The sequence below is a fragment of the Eublepharis macularius genome, chromosome 6 (genome assembly GCF_028583425.1).
Source record: "Eublepharis macularius isolate TG4126 chromosome 6, MPM_Emac_v1.0, whole genome shotgun sequence".
Classification (NCBI taxonomy): domain Eukaryota; kingdom Metazoa; phylum Chordata; class Lepidosauria; order Squamata; family Eublepharidae; genus Eublepharis; species Eublepharis macularius.
In genome coordinates, this window is record NC_072795.1 from 87,270,596 (window position 1) to 87,287,240 (window position 16,645).

The 16,645-nt window shown below is 40.2% G+C and overlaps 1 protein-coding gene across 4 annotated transcripts; it reads right to left on the minus strand.

Annotated features, from left to right (window-relative positions):
• Window positions 1-26: 26 nt before the first annotated feature.
• IKZF5 (IKAROS family zinc finger 5) lies at window positions 27-15,473 on the minus strand. Of its 4 annotated transcripts, none has more exons than XM_054983181.1 (6): window positions 15,387-15,473; window positions 11,194-11,256; window positions 9,819-9,930; window positions 6,504-6,667; window positions 6,149-6,331; window positions 27-5,764 (listed from the first exon to the last, which is right to left on the minus strand). In XM_054983181.1, exons 4-6 carry the CDS (start codon window positions 6,634-6,636, stop codon window positions 4,821-4,823), a joined length of 1,260 nt encoding a protein of 419 aa, XP_054839156.1. In that variant the 5' UTR covers window positions 6,637-6,667; window positions 9,819-9,930; window positions 11,194-11,256; window positions 15,387-15,473; the 3' UTR covers window positions 27-4,820. The 4 variants fall into 4 exon arrangements, with proteins under 4 accessions (XP_054839156.1, XP_054839157.1, XP_054839159.1 ...); XM_054983182.1 differs by lacking the exon at window positions 15,387-15,473 and adding an exon at window positions 14,999-15,098; XM_054983184.1 differs by lacking the exon at window positions 15,387-15,473 and adding an exon at window positions 14,477-14,498.
• Window positions 15,474-16,645: the final 1,172 nt, after the last annotated feature.

Consider the following 16,645-nt stretch of genomic DNA (forward strand, 5'->3'; position numbering starts at 1 on the left):
TTCCCCCATTGCTTCAGCAAGCCAAAAAAACAGCTAGTGCCAGAGGAACACATTGCACCTATGCAGCAGGAGGAGGGCTGCAAAAGGTAAAGGTGCAAGCACCGAGTCATTACTAACCCATGGGGGGGGGGCGTTTTCTTGGCAGACTGTATGGGGTGGTTTGCCATTGCCTTCCTGTACTGTACTGTATTTTAAAAGGGCTATAATGTCAAACAACATAGGATTGCTGTTTGTAATTTTGTAAAACAGTACTTCTTTACAGGGTTTATTTGATTTTATTGTAGTATAAAAACATAAAACATAATTTTCCATGAAACTCGTTTGATCTGCATTGCATCATTACAAATAGCCTTGCACAAAAAGTCAAGGAAAGGCTCACTTGAGTTTTTCTGATCTGTGTGTTCCTAGGGCAGTGTGTGAATTATCTAAATTCTTGGTAAAATCAATGGGCATAGACTGGAAGAACTCTGCTTAGGACTGCACTGATTATATATGATCTATAAATCAAGGGAATTCCCACAGGGCTCTGATGAGTCCTACTGAAAGAAGACTGCATTTGATCAGTTTTACTCCTGAAGCACTTTTTCTCAGAGACTAAACCCATCTCTCAACATTTTAAAATACTCTGCTCACCTTTGCTTGCAAGTAGTTCACTGTTCTCTTGAGACCAGTGAAATTATAGTTTACTCCTCTATAGGCATTTTTTTTAAAGAATACGAAAATTATAGTACTGTTATTATCTAAAGTTTTCTAGCAACAGAGAGTGCTTTTCCTCTCCCAGGGCAGACGCCACATAGCACCAAGTCTGTTTCCTGTTGAGGCAAGAGGAGCACAGCAGGGTGCCATATGAAAGAACAGGTGAGAAAGCCCCTCCTTGCTGCTTTCCTCTTGTGGTTCTTTTGATCCAGGCAATTATTCCTGTTTCATTGGGTTATTAGTTTCTATCATACTTCCAAAGTTATACATCCAAGCTGTTTGTAATTTTAGCATTTTCTTATCAAAGCACTGGTCATACACACTTTCAAAAAGCTCTACAATGCTCTCACTAGTTTATACTTGACACTATCACTAGAGAAAGAACCAGAACATTTATATTCAAAATACTTGGCCTCAAGGTATCTGGAAACAAAAACAAAATGATAAGGGGGGAGGAATAATCACAGACCATATAGTCATACTTTCAGGCTTATTCCAACATTCTTGTTATATCTTTTAGAGAGTACAGCTGGAAGTCTGCTTGATCAAGTTTCTTTGACTCCTCTCATCCTTCATTACATGCTTGTGTGAAATAAGGCTGCTGAGCAGTCTTACCAAGTTGTTTCTACTATTCTCCCCTGCCCCCAGTAAGATTAAACCCTTTAGGTTCCCACTTATTAACAGAAGTGGTGAGTGATTCTGGAAAGCACAGTGGAAATGCAATGTAAACCGGTTTCAAGTGCAGAACTGTGGTAAGCTTTTCCTCTGTACAATATAGCCATCATACAAAATGGCTGCCTGTACACTAAGGTGAGTTACCTTTTAGCAAAAGAACACTGGTATTCCACCAGCGTTAAACATTACAAAATTGGCCTGCTGATGATGCCAGAAACTTCTGAGCTCAGGCAGCCACACAGGTAAAGTGAGAATTATTACAAAGTGCTATTTTATTCCTAAAAAAAAAAAACCCCTCAAAATATGAGTTACACTGAACATAATTCAATTCCCCTTTCTGGAAAAAGTATCACTATGCATGCGGTTTGGGGTTTTTTACATATACAAAATATGTTCTTTCCATTAAAATACATATTAAAGTAGGCCTTAGGAGGACTTAACCAAGAGTACTTAAAGACTCTTCTACAGGGAATACCTTTGAAGCAGAAAATCTGTCGGAAAATATTTTCAAGCTCTGTTTTGTTCAATAGGGAAGTCGGACATATACTCTATAGTTTCCCCTTAAAATTAGTGAATGTTAAGGGCTTGGTTTTGATTAACTCATGATCATCAATTTTATACATTCTACTGATTCTACATAATAAATTTAACATAGCTGTATCACTATTCCATACTTCATTAAAAGACTTCAGTCTACAAAGGTGCAAAGAATAGTTATGGCTTTAAAAATGTTAAATAAGTTTAAGGCATCAATATGCTACAGCACTCTGGTCTACTTCAGGAGCGAACAACTGCCATTTAAGTGTCCCAGATGAAAAGCATCCTATGAGAGAATGTCAATACAGAATGTGGATTCGTCTGCAGAAAAGAAACTGAAATCTCTTAACACAACACGATCTTGACATACAAGGATTCATCAATAACAGCCTGACCCCATAAAGCTATGTACTGCTAATCGACACCCTGATTAAAAGGAAGATGTTTATGAAGTAATGGCTGTAACTAATAATTTTTTATATATTGTTCATATATTTGACATATAGCTCTGGGTTAGTGGAACTGTAGGAGGAAATGCATCTTTAGGAGTCAGAAGTAGAATTTTGCATCCTTGTTTTGCTACAAGAGAAATTGAAACAGTATGCTTTTCGAAGCCCTTTCACTGGAATCTGTTAGAAGGCCAGCTACAGGATCAGACTGCAACTCATCCTACTATAACTAGCCAATTGTCAACTAACACTTGAGAATACTTCTTGAGCATTTCTTTTTGGTTTTGTAGTATGGATTTGCTTACCAGATGAAGCCACTGATAGACGTTACTGTCTGCCATGTTCCACTGGTCCTTTGCAGCAGCTGTGTAGTTGCTATGCCCTTTGCTTGCTGGATAAGTGCTGAGTTTCCCCCTTTCTACTTACCAAACAAATTCTGTGCTATGCAAACAGGAATCAGGAATTCTGGTTTCCAGAAAAATTATGCTTCTGGACTATCTTTGTTGTATGCAGTTAGAAAAGACAACACTACTTAAAAAAATTGGTACCCTATAACCTACTTACGGTCAATTCTAAATATATTTATTTGTACTGAAGTTCCTTCTTATACTACGCTATGCAAATTACAGTGGCATTCAGCAACAAGGTTGGCCAATGCACCATCCTGAGAAGGCAATTATATGATTTCAAAGATTCCAATACATATAACCTTAACCTGGCCTTGTGCGTACATTTGCTCCCTTGTCATAGCTCGTCCTCTCCCCCTCTTTTCATTACACTGCACCATGCTATAGGACTGTATGGTAACAAAAAATTAATTCTGTTTCAGCTGGAGGATCCAACCCCTGGCTTCATGCAGCTTGCTTCAGTACAGCCCACCCTGTACCCTTTATTACCGTTTATCACATGTGGATTCATGCTCCCCTTATGTGCCAAAGCTATGAAATTCAAGGGCAAGGGAAATTATTACAACCGAAGAACGCATAGCTTCATTAGCACCAACAGTGGAAATTTAATTGTTTCTCTACCAAACAATGCTATAACCTACTGCATTTGCACAGCCATGCATTTGACCTGGCTGCTAGATGTAATTACCATATTATACTTCACAAGAAGTCATGTTTTGGGGAACATGAAAAATAAATGCACTCCACCAGTTACCTTAAATCAGTCTGTATGTGCATATTTACTCGTTATGCAAAGAAATAGTTTATATTTCAAAGTGAGTAAGACTAAATGTAATAAAAGATAGACAATCAAAGTGCTTGTTGAAATAAGTATCTCCCCTCAAAAAAAGACTATTAAGGTTTCCCATTACAGAGCCAGCACTCCAGTTTTTGCTAGCATTTTTGTTTAAAGTGCCTGTTCACTCTTTTAGGTAGCTGAACAATGTTAAAAGTATACAGTTTTTAAAAGTTCACTACCACATTGTCTACAATATTAATTCATTGCCACTAATCTTCATCTTCACTTGTTTGGTCCTGTCCAGAATCACAAACAAAACACTTGCTCAGAGAACATTTGATATCGATCACTGTGTACATTGACTAGAATATTTTTCAAAAGTAAATGCATTCGTAGTTCCATATTTAAACTCTAAATGGAATATTGACATCAGTGTTATGGAACCCTGAAGGTGGTCAATATGCCATGAACAGAAGGCAAAAAAATGGCTCTTGAATCAGCACTTAAAGGCAGTGGAATTTTTTTATAATGCACCACTAAGTTAGGCATGAGTATTATGGTATATCATTCAAACATTTCCCATTTTGTTTTGTTTTTAACACAGACCATTAAGAGTTACTGACACTTAAATCTAGGCACCATTTAGTTATTTCTTAAACAGATGAGTAGTAACTGAAAGGTGGGAGTCTTTGTACCCTATTTCACATATTTATTTTTTAAAGTTGCTATCCTTTTAGCTTTCCATTTTTTTCACATGAGCTTTAAAGGCCTCACAGCAAATATACTGTCAGATTTTAACTTTAACTGTGGACATGAACATTTTCCTTGTTTAATCTCTTCAAAAAGATTTAGCAGTTAGGGGATAGCCAGTTGGTATACAATAGTATGTTTTCTACATTAACCATGTCAGAGCAAATTAAATGTGGCAGAAGTTTGAATGAGCTGTTTTGTGGGACAGCTTCTGAAGGATTTTAAAACTGTATTTAGATACAGGCAACGTTCCAGAGATGCACGTTAGGTAGGTTATGCTAACAATCCATACAAAAATGTAATTGAACTATGAGCATCATTTCCATTGAGGAACCACATAAAGAACACCATCGTGACTAAGAAGAACATACCCAGCAAATCATGACAGTGTAAAGACATTTGCCTCCAACGTTAACTGTGTAATTCTTCCACCAGGACAAGCACACTTTCTCTCAGAATGTAAGAGACAGATAGCAATGTGCTTAAACACACACAAATAAATGAAAGCATGATGCTACTTGTATTCAATCAATGCTGGTTATGCTGGCCTCTGGCAAAGTGGCAAGCAAAATCGTATTTGTTTTTACACTTGCAGCCACAGATGTTACACTGGAAAGGATTTTCAAATCCATGACATCCCATATGAATAGTATAAAGAATATTGTCAGCAAAATACATATCACAGTGCTGGCAGTGATGCAGAAGCTGAGGATCCTGAACTGGAAGAGTTGGTGCAGGAGTACTTGGCTGACTATTACTTATGCTTGGAGTACTGGCATGGGCACTGTGGTCACTGCTAGGACCTGCCACTGGACTGTAGTTTCTTTGAGTATGTGCAGGACGAGGATCAGGGCTTGTAGGGGGCGAGCTCCGAGGAATACTTGTTGCCACAGCTGGAATGATAGTGGGTGCAGCAGGCTGCTGCATCATAAAAGGCTTTTCGTCTTGACATGGTACAACATCAGGGGAAGGTGGGTTTTGGTTTTCAGGAGGCAGACTAGACAACTGTCCTGCTAATGTGGAAAGCTGGTTCAAAGGATTATCTACCATAAGATCTTGTGGGTCTCTCGGCAACCCACCAGTCTCTGTTGGCTTTGTCATACTTTCATATGTTTCAGTCTGAATGTTTGGAATTTCATGGGTGAATTCGTTAAGGTAATCTGGCTTCTGAACCACCATGGAAGGTGGACTCAAGTTAATTAGTGCTCTTCGGCTGTACCCCAAGTTACTGGTCTTCTTCTGCAAGACCCCCCACATCTTCTTGCTACTAAGGGAAGGCCTTGTACCCTTTATAGGCACCATTTTATGTTTACGCCTACGATGGTGTGACAAATTGCTCCTGTCACTACAACGGAAGGAACACAGTTCACATTTATAAGGTTTTTCACCAGTATGTGATCGCATATGAGCTTCCAGGTGACGTTCATAGGCCGATGCAAAGGGGCATAAATGGCATCTATGTGGCTTCTCACCTGAAATAACAAAAGTAATAGGTTTAAATCAATTAGTGTTTCAAAAAAATCGCAACAGGACAATGAAAGAAAATACCAAGCAAATTCAGTATTATGAAGTGCTAAAAATCAACAAGATCATAAAGTGCTACTATTTCCCCAAGTAGTGCCATATAAAACATTCCATATGGTTTCTTAGTTTCAGTTTGCACTTACATTTTAAGACATACTATTGGGAAGAAATAAAAAGAACGAAAACCCCATTAACTTAGAGCTGCAAGTCTCCTGACTGTAAAACATAGTACATATCTGATACGACACCACCACATGGGTAAATTTGTGCGTATTCACATCAACTTTTGCAAAATGGCCGTGCAGATACAAAAATTGCAGCAATAGTCATACCTGTGTGGATTCTGATATGTTCTATGAGACGTGCTGTTCCTTTGCTGGCATAGTTACAATAGCGACACTTTAATTTTCCATCAAAAGTTCTTTCAAATCCATCTACTAATACTCCCGAGTTTTCATCCAGCGAGACTTCAACTGAAGGATGATCTAATCCATTCTGATCACCTTCTGTCCCTGCTGTAAAAAGAAATAATGACATAAAAACACACACTGAAAATCTACTCTATCTCCAAGTTAGCTTGTATGATATCCCAGTAAAAGAGGCAGAAAAAACATTTCCTAGACTTAACTTCTCTCCTCATTTTCATTTAAACACTGCTTAAGTTCAACTGCACAAAAGTTAACTTACCACCTTGAAGAGTCTCAGCTTCCTTGTCCCCACTAACAGAGCCTGAAATCATGTTCACATGGTGAGTCTGCTGAGTCAAATATTCTTGAAAATCTTTTACAAAATCCAAAGGTTCTGGTTTCTTTTCACCCATATTCACACTACAGCTTCACAATGTTGTGGGCCTAAAAGTTTAAAAAAAAAAAGATTCACACAGAAACTAATTAGCATTTAAAATTGTTAGCAACTTGCTACATCTGCCTGTACTATTGAGAAACTCAGAACATTTTCGCCTCACAGTTCCCCCATAAGGTATGTTATGATGAGGAATGATGACTTATCAAGGGCTCCCCCTGAAATTCACAGCTGACCAAGGAACTGAACAAGGGTTTTCCACATGCACGTCTAACACTCAAGAACTTGTACAACAATAACACACTTGTATTCACCAGAAAACCATTATTCCTGTACAATTCATACCAGAAAAAAGCAAACCAAAATGACCAAGGGATTCAAAAGGATATTCCCTGCAAAGAAAGGTAAAGACTCTGGGGCTTTATAGCTTGGGGAAAAAACCAAGGGATAGCTTGACAGAAATTTTATAAGGTAACACATGGTAGAGAAAGTAGTAAATAAGAACGTTTTCTTCATTTCTCAAAATACCAAAACTTGAGATCACACAATGAAATCAATAATAGTTTTATTTACTTACTTCGCTTACAGACTACCCTTCTCATAGAGACTCAAGCCATCTACCCCATTACAAAACTTCATACTCAACAATACAATAAAAGCCACTTACACCTTTCAATGAACATTAAGAACTACAACGATATCCCTGTCATAGAAATGCTCTCCTGAAAAGTTACATATTTCGTGTTCTGCCAAATGATTCTAACACGGTAGCCTTCCTGACCTTGTCAGGTAGGCCCCCACCACTACAGTGCCACAGTACAAAATGCTCAGGTAGGGCAGTTGTTGATCTTACCCTTTGTACACCAGCACTTTCAAAAGGTCTTGCTCAGACAAGCAAAGTTGTTGCAGCAGAGCATACTGGAAGAAGCAGTCCTACAAATGTGTCCCAGGCCATGAAGGCAATAAACAGCACTTTGAATTTAACCCAGAAACTAACTGGTCATCAACAGCATGACTGCAGAATAGATGTAACACACTCACTCCACCTAGTACCTGAGAGTAATCAAGCTGTGGTGTTCTGAACGAGCTAATGTTTCCAATGTTTCCCATGTAGAGCACATTACAACAGTCTAGCCTTGAAGCCACTGTGGCATGGATCCACATATCCAGATCAGCTGGATCAAGGTAGGGAGCCATCCTCCATGCTAAGTGGAGATGGAAGAAAGCATCAGTTGCAGCTGAATTAACTTGCTTCTCCAGCAATAACACTGGATCAAGTATAATACCCAGCCAGGATAAACTGAAGCTCATCAGCTTAAGGCTGTTAAGGACACATTCAAGGTTGACAGGTCCATTAAAGGCTATTTAATCATGATCGCTAAATTCTGCATACCTCGGAAAATTGTTCAGGGGACAGTAGCAAGGGGAGGCTTTGCCCCAAAATGGGCCTTCTGGGGCCTCTTGTCAGCCATTGTGGAAACAGGATGATAGACTGGATGGATTACTGATCCGATCCAGCACGCCTCTTCTTAAGAAGTCCTTCCAACGCATGAAATTTCAGGTTAAAGATCACAATTTTTCACACACAGTTTTCAGAACTCAGGTGTTATCAGATGTTTCAATTTCTGTGATTAGAAACTAGAACTAAAAATGTAAAATACAGTGCTCCAAGGAAACATAAAGATCTTAAAATTCAGTATTTTATGATCTAAAAAGAAGAGAAGGAAGCACCTCAACATTACTGAAAGTAACAAAAGTGCATGGAAGGAAGGGAACACAGATCTAAAGGAACTGTCTTGTGAAATACACAGTATTTTTACCCACTGATGCCTCACACCTTGTTTGTCCACAAAAGCACCTTTGGTTTCTGAATACCTTTACCTATACTATTGTTTACATTTTAAACCGTCTCTAGTCATACAAGGGTTTTTTTGGTTTTTTAAAAATGAAAAACAGAAACTACAGATTCTGAGTCACTAGACTCAATACTAGCAGCCAGCTATCTTTTAGTTATATAGTACTCACCTGTTTTGAGGATTCCTAGCTCCCACAAGCTGCCTACTATTTATATAAAATACTCAACTGGAACTAGCTAGACTGACTTAAGTCCATTCATCAGATGCATATTCATTCACACCATCTGTTTTGTGAAATGTGTGGTTATATTGCAGCCTTGTATGACTACCCAAGATTGAATGAAAACAAAGAGTAAGAAACCTTGAAGCCCTTTTGAACATTGACATGAACCAAACTTCTCTACAATTCCATTTTGCTGATTTGTATGAAAATAAAATATTGCACAAATGAGCAACTTTTATACAAGTTTTTTTATATGACATCCTCTCACCCCACCCCCAAGAAATTAGACAAGTTTCCTATTATGCAGAAAACATTCCGAACATTTCTTCAGGATAAACAAGTACCTATGTTCCGGTTTCCCTATCAGGGAGGGGCGGGGGAGATATGTTTTCAGCAAGTTTTATCAACTCCCTTTCAAGAGATAGTATTTGTGGTATCAGAACATGACAAAACTTCACTTGCTCTTTGACATACTTTTTCACCAGTGGTCAGTGTAGTCACATTTAAAAACCACCTCTTGCTAAATGTTGCCATCATATCAGTAGTTCTATCGACAAAAAAATCTTGTCATAGTGAGGAAGTTCATAGTTACTATTTTAACTGAAAGAGGTAATTTACTGACATGTGTACTGTTTTCCTAGGGCCAGTTTGATAAAGCTGCCAATTTAGAAAAATTTTGCAGTGAACCTTCTGCTGCCCAATTAAAACCAAGAATAAACAGGAATGCAATACAGCCCGGAAAACCCACAACAACCATCGTTCTCCAGCCGTGAAAGCCTTCGACAACACATCGACAATACAGGAATGTTTTTGTCTCTTGATTGCAATAGTTCTCTGTTTCTGGCCTATTTAGTAAAGAATATTAATAGTTTCTTAGGATGTCTGCAACAAGGAAACATGTGTAGATAATCTCTTTGCTCCTGCGCATCAGATAGAAAAACAAATCCTCGTGTTTTCTACAGTCAGAGATTTGAGGAAGATAAGTCCACAGATATAAGAATTCAGAATGTAACAACACTTTGACAACTTAAACTCCAGTATCTCTGCCATACAATTGTGGATGTATAAAGAAAGAGATTCTTTAAAAAGTGCTACAAAAAACAAGTTAACAAGCAGCCTTACCTTATCAATCCAAATAAAATGCAAATCAATGAAAGAGATATCAAAAATCCACTGTTGAAGTGTAGATTCCATTATATACGGAGACAATCACAAAAGTGTAACGTCTTTAAGTCTGCAAAAAGAGAGAAATTAAATTTTTACACATTGGCATGAAAAGCTAGCCACCAGCATGGTGTAATGGTTAGAGTGTCCGACTAAGATCTGTGAGAAGCAGGTTCAAATCCCCACCCTGTCATGGAAGCTTGCTGGGTGACCTTGGGCCAGTCACCTTCTCTCTGCCTAACCTATCTCACAGGGTTATTGTGAGGAAAAAATGTAAGCTACCTTAGGTGCCCATTGGGGAGAAAGCTGAGGTATAAATGAAATAAATAAATAATATATAACAGAGAATAAATCAAACCTCAGAACAGAGACCAAAGTAGCAGCAAAATTACACTTTTCAGTTTCTGTGCTTCACAACATATAGCAGTTTATAACCAGGTCCACTCAGTTGTTTGAAATTGGGGGGGGGGGGCATATATGAGAGCAGCTCAACTCGACTTCTTGCTATTTACTTTCCCATAGTCCTACACAAACACTACCCCAGAAAAACTCATTTTTGTTATCTGTACTGAACTGAGGAAATATTTATTGGGGTGACAGAAGGGAGAAGTAAAGTAGAGGTGTGGAAACGGTATATGCACGTCCCACGCATTCACCACTTTTGTTCTCAAAAGTTGAAGGTTTCTTCACTCTCTGCTACCAAGCTTCAAAAATGTCCTCCTTAAGTTCATCTGATAATTACATCAGGTATCCCATGCAAGTATGAAGTGGTTCATATACATGTAGGCATTCCATATGACAGACCAAGCTTGTACACCTTAAAATTCATAAAGCTGTATACTGGCTGAAAGTGATGTGTAACAGGGCCAGTGCAGGCTCAGTAAGTCTTATTTGTCCTGCCTTCTTGGCACTGCAAAAAAATAAGGGAGTAGTCAAGCACAACAAATGTCTGGGGACTAAATTCAATTTTATGAGTCACAAAGCTGCTGTAGTCTGATCCTTTTGCTTTTGAAGAGAAAAAACCAAAAAGCAGTTCTATCAGCTTTTTATCTTGCTTCCTTTAAGGAGCTAAGGGCAGCATATATGTCTTCCCCACCACAACCACCCTTTAGCACTCTCAGTAGGTTAAGCTGAAAGAAAGTGATTCGTCCAAGATCACCTAGATCTCCAAGGGTACTGTCTGACTTCTGATACCACAACAGCTAATGAGTAAAGGGCTGTCATTTTAATGGCCTTTGTTCACCTACATTATTCAGCTACATGACAACAGGACCTGCACATTATTATTAACTACAACTACTCCAAGTCTCCTTTGCAAGACAGTTTTGCCTACCTTCTTTCTGCTGTCACCAGCAGCTTATAAGCTTAAGTTAACTGAGGTTCCATTTGTTGAGCTCTGCAAATGAAAGAAAAATGACAATATGCACATCAGTGACCTGCAAGGAAGATTTTGTACTAGATTTACTTTGAAAATGACTGAAAGGCTGACATGAAGGTAGAAAGAGGCATACATAAATACTTCAGGAACTGTAGACTAAAGTCTGGTAGGGTGATTTCGAAGCTGCAAACCTGTTTTTTAGAGGAAATACAATCTCCACCTACAGCAGGCTGAAAACCCAAGTCTCAGATTGGCTGCAATAACTATGTACAGCATCTCCGTTTGTCAGAATTGCTCTTCAGTTTATTGGACCTCCTCCTGCCTAATATTACCTTTAAAACCTATTTAAAGTATTCGCTTCCACCATTCAATCAGCTGAAAATGGAGAAACATAATTGAATGGCGTACATATGTTGATGACACTACTCCAAGTCTCCAGGTAACCTTTCCCATTACTTTCATTAGATGTTCAATAGCTTGGAAGATAAGACTGTACACAGTGGTACTCTATAAAATGAACACCAAGGGGTTCAGAGGCTGTTTCCCAGTATCATCTTACTTATTTAGAAAAAATTACATATCCTTCCTCAAGATACCTGCTTAAGGTATCCTTAAAACCTCCAGATACCTGCTTAAGGGAGCTCAGAAAGTAAAACATGAAAAAAAATTAGTAATTTTACATTTTTTAACAAACTATTAAAATGCAGTCAGAATATAACAGCATAAAACATTAAGCAGCTCAAAATATTTTTCATAGAGCACTTGCAGACTATAAAGATAACTTTAAAATATCAAACCCCTTGTTAAAAACCTAGATTTTAAAAAAGGGGTTGCGTTGGGGCCTAAAAGAAAGGTTGATACCAGGCAAGTCTCAAGGGAGACAGCATTCCACAACCAAGATGCCACCACTGAAAAAGCTCCTCCTTTGGTCACCATCTGCCTCTCCTCTGCAGATGGAGGCATAGACAGCAGGGCTGTGAAAGGATCTTTGCTGACAGACTGGACTGTATGCGTGGAGGCTGTTCATCAAGTACTCTCGGCCCCAAGCCCTGTAAGATTTTAAATGCAAGAACCCTCTTCTGATGTCAGTTAGACAGGAACAGAACAAAGAATGTAAATTAATAAATGCTCAAACAATAAAAATTAGTTTGCTGTTTATATATGTCTGTAAGTGTATGAACAATAAGGTAGTGTATTAGAAATTAGAGGATCTGTGGGGTTGATTCCCTTCCCTATTTCTGAGGTCACTTCTAATAAATGTTTAAACATTTAAAAGGTTGCTTTTAAAATGAAATTTACATTTCTAAACAGAACTACCTGAGTTCAGTGCCCTGATACCCACCCTGGACAACCAACCAAAAAAGATAATCGTGGTTCATAATATCAAACCACTAAGAGGTCTCTGTCTCAAAACGGGGAAAAAATTCTTTAGGAGGTATTTAGAATTGCTCTAGCAAACCCAAAATGGTGCCAAACAACTAAAGGAGGGACAGGGAAGGAAGCAGTGAAACCATGAGGGCACAGAAGACCAGGCAAGGTGACTAGGGGGGGGGATGTGATTTTGAGGGTGGGTGACCAGGGGAAGGGGAGGAAATGGGATCCCCTTCCCGCCACTCAACTCTTGTATAAAATAATTTGATTTCTGTTGTGCAGCATCAACATGAATAATCCCCTGGCATGACTTTCCTATGAAAGAGAAATGTGCACTCTTTCACAAATAATACTGCTGAGCAAGGCACCATTTGAAATCTTCATACTAAGTTCTACCCACAGGTCAACAATACTATAAACCAGGCCCAGGAATTTTTTTTTAAAAGCTTAGCAATATGTTCAACTCTTTACTGAGTAGGCATCTATATTTGAAACATGTTTAGGAAATTTGAACTTTTTTCCAGGCCTCCCCACATAACACTTAACATTTAAATGGTTCTATCATATCAGAAAAAAAATCAGCTTTCACCAAACATATACTGCAATTCTAAGAACACATTCCTGGGTGTTCCATGAATAAAACAAGACTTATTTCCAAGCCTGTTTAGGCATGACATCTAAACAAATACAATCAATATAAAATCAGTATACATAAGAAGCCAGACAAAAGCATTGAAAGAAAAAGATAAACACTTTATCTAAAGCAACAAAAGACATTGGTTCATTTCCTAGATCTAGCTAAAATACATGCCCATGCCTCCATTGACATGTTAGTATAATATGCTCGCTGCACAGACAATGCAAAAAAGTTCAACCCCAGGAAATACAAATACATATCACAGACTCCACAGCAACTGCATGACTCCTTTACCAACTTCAATATTTTACCTAGCAAGCTCCTTTCTTAAATGCACAGCAGAAGTAACTATTGTAATGCAGCAATATCACTCTTCTCCTTGATGACACCACTTATTTCTCCACCCTTGCAGACTGTGCCCAGTGAGACCTGAAGGGCCAAGGAGCAGCAATACCTTTTCTAGAGTCATCCCTAATGCTGAAACAATGTTTCTATGCCATTCAATGGTATCACTTCATTTTCCCATCTATTAACACTCTTGCACAGATATTATAACTGCAAGATCTTAATATTTATGGTTATGATCATATTTGGCATCATTTAAATGTTTAAAAACTGAGAAGACAGTAATCAGCTGAAATAGAATGCAGTTTCCTCAAGAACAGACTATCAAATAGTTTATCACATATTTTAATTCCTAGTCTCCACCTCTTCAAGCCCATGCAGGGACCATATTTCCTTACACCAAGCAATTCCAAATATCTCAACTCAACTCATATTTTTCTTCTATCAGTGTGAACATCACAGCAGCTTGTCTTCTGTACTAACTCCCAACTACACTTCATATTATCTTCAAGGTTCCATCCTCAAGGTTTTCCAGTTTTGTTTGCTTTTAATGGTGGAAGGGCCCATATATTACATATAAACCCAAAGATACACAGAATGCATGTAATAACAAATATACCCATTATAAGAAGTTGGAATTGGTCACATCCTTCCGTCAAGTCAAGTCCATGGCAAATCTAGACCTGCGTGTTTTGTGTTGCCAAACATTACACACTTTCCCTACACGCACAAGCTCATATACAGTCAGCTCTACTTGGCCCACACTCTATACCAGTGATACTCACGCCATAGAGAGCCATATTTGCAATTACTATCAACCTAAGGAGCCATGTTTACGTTTATCCCCGGCATGAGGCCTGTATTTAAAGGAGGCTTGCAGCTTACCTGTTTCTCTGGCAGCAGCTGTATCAAGGTGGGAACTATCTGTCAACTACAGGCTCCACCAGGCAAGGGCCTTGCCCACTTTCCAGAAACATGGTGCAGGTGTCTCATTGGAGAACAGTGCTCAGAAGAGCCACAGGAGGCACATCAAACAGCCAGCCACCTGAGGCTCCCAAGCCAGAGGATACATCACTGCTCTATCTGTAACCTGTGCTGTTCTTTTCTCTTCGAATCACTTCCCTGTCCATTTCAAGACTTTATCTAATAACAGAAGATAAAATGTACTAGGGCAAACCGCTTTTGTCTCCACACACATACAATATTAACAAAGTATGTGACGAAGGGAGCTTTGACTCTCGAAAGCTCACACCCTGGAAATTTAGTTGGTCTCTAAGGTGCTACTGGACCCGAATCCTGCTCTTCTACTAAAGAACCAATACGGATACCCACATGAAACTATCTTCACAGAATTTCTAGATGACCACCAAGATGACAAGATGCGACAGTTAAAGAGGACTCGGGTACCTGGAATCGTTACGTGAAAGTAGGAATTTCAGCCGCTCCAGCTTTCCCTCGCCCCCATGGTACTGTGACCGGGGTTGCCTGACCCTAAGAAAGCCAGCTTCCACATCCCCCTCAGAGGCTGGCAGGCGCCAGTTCCCTCTTCCTAGGGAGAGGAGAGCCCTCCTCGGCCCTCTTTTTCCGCTCACGAGCTCAGGCATGCTCTACCGGGTGGGCTCTGCCACCGTATCTCCTCTCCGCTTCTCTACCATCGTCCTAACTTCATCTTTCGCAGGTGGCAAACGGGGGCGGGCGAGAGCAAAGAGAAGAAAGGAAGGCGCGCAAGATGGTCTTTCCCCTCCACTGCAGTCCGGGATGTCTGCGAGCGCCGTCTAAGCCTCCACCAACTCACCTCCGCTGCACTTTGCAGCGCCCGGCGCCCACAACACCTTCCCCCGCCGCCGCCTCCATGTTTGTTGTGTCTCCCAGAGCGCAGCCGTAACGCGCCAACCCCCGCGAGAGTCGGGCAAACCACGCGCTTGCGTTCCCCGCGCTCGAGCCGCCGTAGACGCGGCGAAGAGAGTTCTTCAAGAGATTGTCTTCTTAATGGTTCTGTAGGGTGACTTCCGGTTCTAGGCTATAGTCGCACAAGTCGTGAATGTAAGCTTGCCAGCCTCCAGGTAGTGGCTGGAGATCTCCTGGAATTACAACTGGTCTCCAGGCCACAGAGATCAGTTCACCTGGAGACAATGGCTATTTGGGGGATGGGGGGGGGGTGGACTCTATGGAATTATGCCGTGCCAAGGTCCTTTCCCTCCCTAAACCCCACTTTCTCCAGGCTTCACACCCCCCCCCCCCGCCAGATCTCCAGGAATTTCCCAACTTGGAGCTGGCAACCCTACGTGAATGTGTGGGGGTAACAACGATGGAACTGATTATAAGGCAGTATTTTTGCTTGCTCTTCTCCCCCCCCCCCCCGCCCCCAATTCAACAGAAGCTAAACCAGGAGAATGAATGCAGCGGCCAAGCAAGCAGTCATGCAACAGATAGATGACGGAGAACTTCATCGGTGGAATTTCTTCATTTGTCTAGTTTTAAAAGACGCAGAAGTGTGTAACTAGCGGGATCCGAGTCAAGTGACACCTTATGAGTCTCAACAAGATTTTCTGGGTATGAGAGACAGAGCTCCGTTCTAAAGTGCTTTGAATGCATCGTGACCTCCACCTCCCCAAACCCCCCCCCCCCCCGCAACCAAGATGACTATTGAGGACAGGGCGCCTACATTTTTGACGAGTTAGTGGCAGGCAGAAGTTCAAAAATTGTAGTCCTCCCCCATCATGAAGGTCACTGCACCTGGTAAATGTCTGCTTGTTGTGCCTCAGAAACATACAGGTTTTCTCAGCTGAAGCCCAACACTAGATGTGTAATATCGAAGTACAATCCAATAAACTCTCAATGCGTCCTTGACAATCATATAAGTACCACCCCCAGATCTCCAGGAATTTCCCAAGCTGAGCAGGACTGGTGGTCCACTGCTGCTTGGGAAATTCCTGAACACGGGGACAGTGCTACAGGAAAGCAGTTTCACAAGGGAACTCAGTGGGGAAATGATGCCATAGGGTTCACCCTTTGAAGATGCCATTTCCTCTACAGGGACTGATCTCTGGAGAT

Coding starts and splice junctions, on each gene's coding strand:
- IKZF5 (XM_054983181.1), bottom strand. CDS start 6,636: ATGGGTGAAAAGAAACCAGAACCTTTGGATTTTGTAAAAGATTTTCAA. Junction 6,332..6,503: donor AGCTGAGACTCTTCAAGGTG/GTAAGTTAACTT, acceptor TTCTTTTTACAG/CAGGGACAGAAGGTGATCAG. Junction 5,765..6,148: donor ACATATCAGAATCCACACAG/GTATGACTATTG, acceptor TTGTTATTTCAG/GTGAGAAGCCACATAGATGC.